General features: G+C 33.4%; 1 protein-coding gene across 1 annotated transcript; it reads left to right on the forward strand.

Moving 5' to 3' along the window:
* The first annotated feature begins 10,924 nt into the window (after positions 1-10,924).
* LOC144376910 (olfactory receptor 13D1-like) lies at positions 10,925-11,869 on the forward strand. The gene has a single exon (XM_078045172.1). It carries the CDS (start codon positions 10,925-10,927, stop codon positions 11,867-11,869), a length of 945 nt encoding a protein of 314 aa, XP_077901298.1.
* Positions 11,870-12,276: the final 407 nt, after the last annotated feature.

Below are 12,276 nucleotides of genomic sequence, written 5' to 3' on the forward strand. Positions count from 1 at the left end.
TATTCCATGCAAGTTTGAGCATATCAAAATGATTCCCCAATATTACACATAACTTTTATGCTACAATAAACACACCTTTAAGAATAAAAGACTTAAAGGCAAGACCTGAAACCATGAAATGACTAGAAGAAAACCTAGGAGAAATACCTAAGGACATTGGAATGGGCAAGAATTTGGGAGATAAGACTGAAGCACAGGGAACAAAAGTGAAAACAGACAAATGGGATTATAATGTACTGGAAACTTGTGGAATGGTGGAATTCCTTGCACACTTCTCTTAGGGGCCCATGGCATGGCAATAGCTGAAAAAGTAGACAGCTAAGATGTGAACTAGCTTGAGGAAGTGCAACACTATTTAATTTAATATCGAGACAGGAAGAAGTGGTTAAACTGCTATAGAAAGTCATGATATAAAGCAATGAGTATCATTGTCCTAAAACTCTTGGAAACTGAAGTCCCAACATCTCTATCAGAATGATAATAAATTTTGAGAGACAAAGTCTTTCTCCCACTGGACAGTATTCATCTTATTTGATGGTTCAGCCTTTTTTATATAAATGAAAACCAAATAAAAGAACACAAATCTGATGACATCATCAGGCTACTTTATGGATTGATAACCCCAATGTCAAAAAAGCCTAATGAATAAGAAGATTAAAGAAGCTGTGAAAAGAGTCTTGTAGCAAACTCCTGTATTTACTGAAAACTATGAAATAGTTTGAGGCATTTGATATTCTCAATGGGAAATCAGATCTTGTCTTTGTGTTCTGATATTGTGATATTATGAGAGCTTGCATGCTTACACAACCAGATAGCAACTCCCATTTTTTTTCAACATAAAATATTCATGTAAACATTCAGAGCAGTGTCTTATCTGCTGCATTTACAGTTCTCAGGAATTCTGCCAACTGGTCCCATAAGGATCTTGATGCTCTTCATCAGGATAATATCAAGTGCACACACTCGCTCTCTCACACCACCTCATTCTCTGAACACAGCCATCATATTGTTATGTAGCTACATACAGTTGTCCTAGTTATATCATAAAACCCCAGCCAACAGCTAGAATTCTACTATCAGACCTGCAAGTAAGCAAGCATTCAGATGTTTCCAACCCATAGATTTCAAACTGCCAAAACTAGCACCAGGAGGAAACCTGTCCAACTAAGCCCAGCACAAATTAAAAGGTCAATAGCAAACTAAATGTTGTCCTTGTTCTAACATACTAAATTTTGCTATAGTTTGTTATCTATAAACAAATACCCAGAAATAAAATAAGAAAAAAAAAAAGAAATCCAGAATTTCTACAATGTACCATTCACAATGTTCAAGATATAACACAAAATTTCTACACACACTCAAGCAAAATGGAGACTAATCATGAGATAATTCAAAGGATGCAATAAATAAGAATTTCAAGTGACATTATAACTATTCATTAATTTTTTTAAATAGATCATATGAAAAAACATAAACAACATATTTAGCACCACATAAAATAAGTAAATAAAATAAAGGTATTGTATCTGACTACAACTAAAAATATAAATAAATAAATAAATAACATTACCCAAATCCCAGATTTTGGGGAGATTGAAGTAACAGATTCACACACACAAAATATATATATATATATATATATATATAAAGAACCAAAAGAAAATTCCAGAAGTGAAAACTACAACAATGTAATTTTTTAAAGGCACTGAAATTTTAACAAACTCAACATGAAATTAAAAAAAAGAGGTGCAAGTAAACATAAGCTCAGTAGTAGTTACCTAAGTTAATAAGAGAGGTAAAGAGTATATGATCAGTTTTCTACCAGAAAACTAAGTAACATAATAGATACACAATAGCAATTTCTTTTCTTACTTGGTAGCAAAACCAAGATTTATATTTAATTATCAGCTTCATGGTCAGGGATGGTGGGACAGGAGAAGCATGTTTATTTCAGGCTAAAATGGTAAATCCTATTTCCTTTTGTGACTGATGGTATGTATGACCCAGGTCTCGAAAATTAGACTGAGAATGAATGAGACGGACTTTCTGGGAATGCTTCTCTCCCTTAAGAAGAGCAATAGGCAGGGACCTGATCTATGTTCCTGACTTTCCTAGTATGAGGATTTGATTTCTGTCACTGTCAGCACAGTAGCAATAACCAAGAAAAAAAAATGGGTTTAGCATGGATGGTGGAAGGAGACCCTCATCATTATACAAAATACATGTATGAAGATGTGAATTTGGTGTCAACATACCTTATATACAATCAGAGACATGATAAATTGTGGTATAAATGTGTATTAAGAATTTTAATGCAAAGAAATAATAAATAAATAAATAATACAAAGAAAAAAGGGGAAAAAAAAACCTGGAAAACCCTCGTGCCCTTGATAACCTCTCTGATTCTTGAGTCTATTAAGCTATGGAGTTCTTATTAAGTGAGTTAATAAATGCTTTACTTTATAATACACTGTGAGGCTGCATTTTTCCCTAAGTTGCATCCAAGGAAACTTTTCTGACATGAAAAACTTGTCACGAGCCTATTCTATCTCAAATATTTGCTGATTCTCATGACCAGATAAGGTAATAATTTCTTACTTTAAGTCACTACTTTTTTCTTTGCACATATGCTCTATTTTATCTTGAATAGTTATGATGTTATTTTATTAACAGTGTCTACTTTTATTTTCAGAAGTGCTACATATAGAGGAAATATTTTGAATCTCCAAATCTACTATGACATTTCTAATAGTTTCATTTAGATTATCTCCTGTTTATTGATGATTCCATACTAATCTTTATGACAAGGACTTGTGTTTATCATTTTGTATATCCATACAATAATGACTATTTTGCATCAAAATTGAGCAAAGGACTACCACATAGGTCCTATTTCCTTTTAATTTTAAAGGCAAACAGAGGTGATAAAACAGAAATGAGAAACACATATGATGCCACTAAACTGTAATTGATTACTTCTCTTTCAAATTATGTGTTCTATCCTCTCATTTGATATTGAATTTACTTTAAATGAATTAAGTCCTTGAGAACAACTGTTCTAAATAAGGCCTACATGATTACATAGGTGTCAAAAGACTACAAGAGGAACATAATTAAAATATTAAAATCTGGAGGTAGAACAGCATGCGCAGGGTTAAGGAAGTTGAAATAGGATAAGTAGAGGAAGAGGACGCTACCAGGGAGCCATGGCAGGAGTTTGTTGTTCATTCCCTAGAGGATACATGTCCACAGCTTTGATTGTTACACACTTATATCTATTTCACAGAACCAAGAAAAAATGTATTGCACACTCACTCATTTTCTATTCTATGTAAAGGGCATTACAAAATTTATGATAATTGGAATTAGATTTTATTAATAGGGAATAAGAATAATGCCCTCCAACCCTGTAATCATCTTAATGCTGAAGACAAGTAGAAAGTACCAAGAAATTCAAGAGGGACCTGTATAATTTCCACTCATCCATTACACAGGTTTTCTTCCTCTCTATATTCCATTTGAAAATGATAGGTTTCATTAAACACCTTCTTTAAAAATAACATGAGCCTGGGGCTGGGGTTGTGGCTCAGCAGTAGAGCAATCACCTAGGATGTGAGAGGTGATGGGTTTGATATTGAGCACCACATAAAAGTAAATAAATAAAATAAAGGTATTGTATCTGGCTACAACTAAAAAAAATAACATTACCCAAACCCCAGGTTTGGGGGAGACTGAAGTAACAGATTCACAATTTTGAGGCCACCCTCAGCAACTTAGTGAGACCCTGTCTCAAAATAAAAAATAAAAGGGGCTGGGATGTAGCTCAGTGGTAGGGTGCCCCTAGACTCAATTCTCAATGCCAGAAATAAAGGAAATCAGAAAACTTATAAAATACATGAACTTTAAACAGAAGGTTATAAAATAGCAAGTACAACATGCTATCAATTATACTTCATACCTTATGAAGTATATTCATTAAAATATGCTAAAATTTCAGTACTTATATCTAAAATTATAAATGACTTTCATTTCCTTCTTTGCTGTTTTCTGAATTAATCAATTCTCCATTAAAAATTTATATTATATCTAAAATCAGAGAAAATTAATTCAAAGAAGAAAACAATGCTATTTAATAAGTAAGACATGATTAGGTCTTTGAGACATTATCCTTAGTATTCTACAATTTGTTACCAATAGGAAGATTTAAATTCAACTTTAAATCACTTGTGGGATTATAGAGTCTCTTAGAAGAAACCAAAGATGGATTTTAAATTGGCTGCCAGAAGCACCAATAGGCCCACTGGAAATAGTAGGAACCCAGAGGTTAGAGAGTACATAGGTGGCAGATTGACTTACTACAAACTCCAATTTATGACATGGGTTTGTATTAGACATAAAAGCTTTACTTTGATCTGCCTCCCACTGACTCCAACTACTAGCATTCATCAGGAGCTGCAGGATTCTAATGTATGGGTTCTATGATATTATTAAGCTCAAAGAGAAGATAAATAAGTTTAAAACTAATATGAAGAGGAACAATCACAACTACTTAATTCTTGAATTTATACTTCAGCATGAAGCCATGAAGTATCTTTATACTTCAATATATAAATAGAAAAAATTAATGATACTAGAGGAAGTGAATATTAGTTATATCCATGCTTATGTCTACAATGTCTTATTTGTTTTGAAGATTGTAGTCCCAATAAACCAGGTAATTTATTCTATGTGTAGAATTTGGAAATCCTACACTAATATTGAAATGAGGTAAATTAGAGCAGAGTTGGGGAGAGCTATTTTCAGAAAGCAAAAAGATGTAGCAGTTAAGAATTCTGAATGATTTATTGTATTTGGCAAGTTTTAATAAAATAGTGAAAAGAACATGGGCTATATTTATTTGATGAAGGAAATACCTTCAATATTTATGAACATCATTTTAAATTATTTTCTTCTTACCTTGGAAAATTAAAATATGGCAGTTTAGGAGTTCAGAGTGAACTGACATACTATATACTGTGCACTCCCTTTGTGCCAACATCTTCAGGTATGTTATGTTAATCATCTTAACACTGCAATGAGGGTATGATTAACCAATTTTTCATGACGCTCATGACACACAAGTTTGTATAGCTGGTAAATCACAGACCCAGACTGAACTCTAGGAATCCTGACTCTAAATCAACTGCTCTTTCTATTAAAACATGGTCCTTCTCCATAAAGATACATACCTAACAATAAGAGCAAAGAAGAAGATCAGACAAAATAGGCTTACATGGCAGAGCCTTAGAAATAACTGAAAGTGTTGCATGTACTAATCAATCCCAGAGAGCCTATGGCACAGATAGAAGTTCCTATAGGTAAGAGTTTAAAGCTTCCTCTGTATTCCTGGTATGGGAGGGATACATTTTGTACTCACATAATGATGGTAATTAAAAAAAAAGAATAAAAAAAAAACAGAATAATTTTTAAAACTGTGTAAAAAAAGAAAAAAGAGGGTTTAATTCTAACTCATCTACTACTGTTTATTATCAACTCCTTTTGGGGCTTCTAGGAAGTTATTTATTTAGATAAACACTAGGGGCTTCATGTCAGTGAGTGATATTTCATGCTGTGAAGAAAAAAGGCACTTTGTAAACATCAGGAAAACCTGGAGGAAGCAAGATGATTGTTGTCAAACTGTTCAAACATTCCATGGGTTAAAATCAGAGAATTTGGGTAAATAACATAATTTACAACTTAATACTCTTTCTTTTTGAAAAACATGCAGAGAAAAAGAGTGAATGCTTCATGATCAGCAGTTTGCTTTCTTTCTTTTCACAAGTGATGCACAATGGTGAGGATCAATCTATGACTGAGTTTTTGGAGAGATGAATAAAATGTGGAGGACCAGGAATCAAAATTATACAGTTTTTTGACAGAAAGAAAAGAGAGGTAAAGAAGCCCCTGATCTTTCCTCATGCTTCCTTTTGTCTACCAAGTAACTCTGTTTCTGTGTGTGCATGAGTGTATGTGTGTGTGTGTGTGTGTGTGTGTGAGAGAGAGAGAGAGAGAGAGAGAGAGAGAGAGAGAGAGAAAGAGAGAGAAAGAGAGACAAGAGAGAGAGAGAGTACAGTATGATTTACAATGACTCCTATATACTGTGTCAAACTTGATCACATTCATGTGAGTGTTATTTGTTCTTTTTAGTTATAAATGACAATAGACTCCATTTGGACAGCTTTATACAAACATGAAGTATATCTTATTCTAATTAGGATCCCAGTCTTGTGGATGTACACAATGTTGAGATTCTAAATGGTGGATTATGGAATTATTTTACAATAACTGAGACTGTGTCAGGCTGTTTGCTAATAGTGGGTGTCTGTGTGAGATTTACTGGATGAAATCAGAACACTAAATGGCATTGTATTCATCTAAATAATATAAAGCAACAAAAGTTTCCTTCAAATTTCCTGCCCAATGACTATTTTATTTTCTGCCTGGGTTTGAAAGAAAACTGGTGTAAAAGTTGTGGATGTCCATTCTACTATTCGCTTCCTTTAAAAATTAGGAATAGTATATTTTATATTTACAATAATAAAATATAGTCCAATTAAAAATTATTTGAAAAATATGGAGAAGATTAAATTCTTAATGCTTCAAGTCTCACATTCCAGGGAAAACCTCAATAAACACAGTGTAATTCCTTTTGGCAGTTTTTTTACAAAACTGCAATCATTTATGTAGTTTTGGGAAACTTCTTTTCTCTGGAAATATACATGTGTATTATCCTCCTATGTTTTTAACACTTCTCTAAGACTACAATATGCATTGGTAATATTACATGTGACTTTATGTCTTTTCACTTGTTACACCATGGCCATCATATGCCACAATATCAGTATCTTAGGGGAAATAATATAGCAATTACTAAAGTATAATTTAATTTGAAATAAGAGACTGTGTGCAATGTCATTTATTTTTATATCTGATCCAGTTGTTGGAACTGTCCATTAAAATGTCAAATAATAATAATGCATTTTAATGGCTTTTAGGAAAATACTTCCAGCATCTCAACACTTGAAATTATATTGATCAACACTTTGAGACAGATGACTTTATCATCTTAATAATTTATCTTCCTCAGTCTAGATTCCCAAAAGTTTGTACCAAGAATGAATCCTGTATTCTATCAAATGCTCTTGCACATAGAGTTAGTGGCAGTGAATCTTATTTTTGTAACTAATTCACTTCATATATTGTCTTGACAATCTTTCAGGCATTAATGTGGAATTCCAAGAATTAATAAAAAATAAGTAATTTCACTTTATTGTGTAGTTGGATGCACCTTGTATGCTTTACATATACAGTCATAAATTGGATTGAACAAAACTTTATTGGCTCTCACACATTTGGGTAAAAAAGATATTTTAATTTCATAAAATAATTTGTAACAATTTTTCACATTAAAGTGTTAGATAGCATATAAATTATTTGTTTCTTAAAATCCCAATAGTTATTCTGCATCCAGTGTCCATTTGGAAAGTATTACATTGGAGCCCTGCTATATATCACAATATAAATGGCATGGTTTGTGTTGAATAAATAAGTAAATGAAGTATGCTATGAAAGTAGGAAGCAAAGGGTTGTGTGACATAGCAGGAGCATCACCCTCCCAATAGAAGGTGACAAAGTTTCCTAGAAAAAAACAACATCTGAATTGAAAGAAGTCCTTCCAGTTTAAGAAAACAGCATGTACAAAGGCAAAAAGAAAAAAGATTTTAGTGTTTCACGATGACAAAAAGACACTAGCGTGGTCATTGCAGAGCACTGGAAGTGTCACTAATGGTTTCAGAATTTCTACTTCAAAGGGACCAAAGAATGATTGCATGATTGGCTGGAGGTCTTTTAAGCTGTGTTGCATAGGCAGCACATAGTTTTTCCTCAGACTGTATTCCTCTGTTGGTGTGACTTTTATGAGGATGCTGATGAGGAATATTCCAGGGCAAACCCACCCAGTAATTCCTTACTGCACACCAAAATGGGAAGAGAAATATCAGAAATGAGAGGAAGAATGAAAACCGAGGGAGACAAGATAGACTTTTTGTGATGGATTAACTATATTTATGGAAACATGACTTTTTTGCTTTCTCTTAAAATCATCCTTAATTATGAAAAAATATGCACCTTGCCTGAAAGTTTTTGAACAGAGAAAAAGGAAACCACGTTTTCTTCATGCCTATTTTTCCAAGAACCCTACTCTAGAATACAAATGTTTAGTGAACTTTATTTAACTACTTTATTTTACTTTATTTGACTACTTTTCCTTCTTTTCTTCTTCTTCTCTTCCCTGTCCTCCCTCTCTTCTCCACAAATGTCTTACAATAAATTAAAACTACTATCTTAACTCTTTCCTTTGTGGAATAAGTCCCTGTGGCCAATGTGCCTAGACAGGAAAGGAAAGATAGGAAGAAGGGAATAGTTTTCAATATGCTGATACTAGTACTATCACGTTTTTTAGCCTTATCAAAAATCACTGTCCAAGGGATACTCTCCAAAAGGAAGACAAATGTAAAGGGGAAAAATGAAGATTAAATTATATTTCCCATCCTGTCTTGTCCCTGATAGGAAGACAGTCCTGTCATCTGTGACTCCCCAAGTAGTAAGTCCTTCGTCTATATCTTAAAGCTCTTGGGATACAAACAAGCCAAAGAAAACTATAGTTATGTGATATATATGATTCAAATGAATATTTTCATTCTATCACCACAACTCAGAGAACACAAGGTACAACAGTGAAGAAATAAAAAATAAAAGATGAGATTCTTTATATAATATGTTTGCATTCATGTTCAAGCATCTTAAAAGTAAGTATGAAATAATTGGAATACAACTAAGTTTCTAATTATATAGTTTAAAGTTATAAATAGACAGAACTTCAGAAAATATGAGTTGGGATGAAAAAGGTAGAAAAGGCCAAAACTTTGGCCAAATTATATTGCTATATTGTGTGCATGTCCAAATATCAACAAATCTCATCATTATGTATGACTATGATGCACCAATAAAAAAATGTGAAAAAAGAAAAAATGTTAATTTGTGAAGCATAACTGGAAAGGACACAAAATTCAGAGAAGAAAAGGCCAAAATTAAGGTAACTGAAGTTCCGGAAGTGTTTACTGATTTTGAGAGGAAAGCCAAATGCTAACAATTCCAGGTTATGTGTTTGCTAGAGGCAAATAAGATGGTAAGGGTTCTCAGGCCATTATTCCTGATTATGCTAATCCTCATAATTGTGAAATTCCTTCCTACATGTGGAAAATTAAGGATGCTATGATCCAGCCTTCAGAGCTTTCTGTCATAACACTTAAGGTCAGAAATAAAACAAACTGTCTTGATTCCTATGTAAGTGTAACATTTTATAAATAGTTTTCTGTTGCATAAAATCAGTATAGGAATCTGTGACATATAGTCTGGTCTGGTGGTTAAGAGGCTGACTCTAGAATCATGACTAAAATACTCAATTCTAGTTTGATCATCTATTATATCATGACCTTGTGAAAGTTACTGCAATTTTTGTGTCTTTGTTTGCTCCACAAAAATGGAGTTTAAAGTGGTATCTGTACTACAGAGTTGCCCAGTTAACAAATCCAGTGAGTTACATTAATCTAATATACTTAGAGCAAACTCAATATAAAATAGTCAGTATTAGTTTAGTCATTTACAGAAGCTTCATGGCCAAAAATAAAAAATAGGAAAATCCATTGATGCATTACAAAGCATCAAATATAATAAATGAAATAATAGATATATTAATATTATTTTGTGCAATGATAGGAATAGGCCTAGAAAACATAAAATATACACCTAAAAGGCAAGTGGTAGAGAAAAAGGAACGGAGATTTTTGATTGACTGGAAATGTATACAACTAAGAAGGAAAGGTAATTTTTGGTACTTAAATTGAAGAACGGTCCAATGAATAAATAAATTAATAAATAAATTAATAAAAGTGCTGGGCATTTTGCTCAGCGGTTGAGTGCCCCTGGGTTCAATCTCTGGTATGTGCACCCCATGAAAAGGAAAACAAAATCTCCGAATAATGGCAGCTCAGATCCCTTTGTGCCAGCTAATTGTTAGAAACCAAACTCCAATGAATCTCAGAATCTTAATTGATTACATGTCCCACAGATCAGGAAATATTAATTTTCATCAATGATATTTCCCAACTTCAATCCACATTTTTTTATAAATCAACTTTTCCTTCTAAGCCCATCAAGGAGATTTTTAAATTGTAGTTTATTACAGTTAGAGATAAAGAACAATATATTTATTTTTGTTATATTTTATTATATTGTATTCTCACAGAGTTTTAGATGACATGTTGAAGCTGTCTATTGTACTTACCACCTAATAGATGTTATCTTATTTAATTCTCACAAAAAATGCCGAATAATTAATAACATCCTCCATTTTCCAGGCTGAGGTTAGTAGCTGAGCTAGTTGAAACTCAAAAAAGTTAGGTAACTTAAAATGGATCATACTGAAGATAAGTGGCATGGCACTAAATCTACATGGTACTTTAATTTTGAAGGAGCTTTATTAGAATAGTTTTATTTCAAAACATTCATTAATAAAGAATTTTTAAGGTATACAAATTTGAATGCAATTTGTCTTAAATTTATACATGATAAAAGGTCTGGCACTTCTCAGCACAATTCCAAGTCTCCATTGCTATTTGACGCTAGATAGTATTACCTATCTTCCAGTGTCTCTTTCATCATTAGTAAAATTAATATACTATCCCTGCTGTTACTGATTCCAGGACATGTTCTAAAAAATCAAAATAAATAAATAATGGAAGTGAAATGATTAGATATAATACATCAAAAGTTCAGATTTCCCTGAGTCACCTCCTGATATGAACTCTGTAGATGACAAGGACACATGAAGATGGGGAATTATTCTGCAGTGACTGAATTCTTTCTAATGGGGCTTTCTCAATACCCAGAACTTCAACGTTTTCTCTTTGTGTTCTGCCTCATCATGTACAAGATTATCCTACTAGGAAACAGTCTCCTCATTATCATCAGCATCTTGGATCCTCACCTCCATACTCCCATGTACTTCTTTCTTGGAAATCTTTCATTCTTAGACATCTGTTACACATCATCATCCATTCCCTCAGTGCTTATTATATTTATGTCAGAGAGAAAATCCATCTCCTTTCTTAGCTGTACTCTACAGATGTTTTTCACCCTTGGCTTGGGCTCCACAGAATGTGTCCTCCTGGCTGTGATGGCCTATGACAGATATGTAGCCATCTGCAACCCACTGAGGTACCCCATCATCATGAACAAGGTGTTATATGTGCACTTGGCTGTGTGGTCCTGGGCCATAGGCTGCATGAACTCCTTAGTGCAAACAGTCATGACAATGGTGTTGCCTTTCTGTGGTAACAATGTTATTGATCATCTTACCTGTGAGATCCTGGCTCTTCTAAAACTTGTGTGCTCAGATATATCGATGAATGTGCTTATTATGACATTGGCAAGTGTTGTTTTATTGGTAATTCCTCTGCTGTTAATTTTTGTGTCCTATATTTTTATTCTCTCTTCCATCCTGAAAATTAATTCTGCTGAGGGGAGAAAAAAAGCCTTTTCTACCTGTTCAGCCCACCTGACTGTGGTGATCTTATTCTATGGGTCAGCCCTTTTTATGTACACAAAGCCCAAATCAAACAACACCAAAGTATCTGATGAAATCATTGGACTGTCTTATGGAGTGATAACCCCAATGTTGAATCCCATTATCTATAGCCTGAGGAATAAGGAAGTAAAAGAGGCTGTGAAGAAAATTTTGAACAGATACTTGCATCTAACAAAAGTATGAAAGGCCTTGAAATATGTGATTCTCCCAACACAGGATCAGATCAGGTATTTTATAGTCACAGAAAAAGTCTGCTTATAAGGCCATACATGGGACTCCCATTCTTTTCAACATGGAATGCTCATATAAAGCTTCTGAATATTGTCTTGTTTGCAGTCTCTCTATATGCACAGCTCCTCTAATTAGTCTCTAAACATCTTTCCATCATATACATCTTATTCTCTCTGTCCTCTGCTATCTCCTCTATTTTTCTTCCTTCTTCATTTTTTACTCTCTCTTCTCCCCTGTCTCCTTCTCTTCTTTGTCCTTCCCCTCAACTCTCCTTCATCTATTTCATCTCTCTTCCTTTCTTTTGTACTCTCAGTCTTATTTCTCTGTCATTTTAAATTGAACATGTGTTGATTTATTTT

This window comes from Ictidomys tridecemlineatus, chromosome 4 (assembly GCF_052094955.1).
Source record: "Ictidomys tridecemlineatus isolate mIctTri1 chromosome 4, mIctTri1.hap1, whole genome shotgun sequence".
Classification (NCBI taxonomy): domain Eukaryota; kingdom Metazoa; phylum Chordata; class Mammalia; order Rodentia; family Sciuridae; genus Ictidomys; species Ictidomys tridecemlineatus.

What these genes read in the sequence shown, in the direction of transcription:
- LOC144376910 (XM_078045172.1), top strand. Translation starts at nt 10,925, where the DNA reads ATGAAGATGGGGAATTATTCTGCAGTGACTGAATTCTTTCTAATGGGG.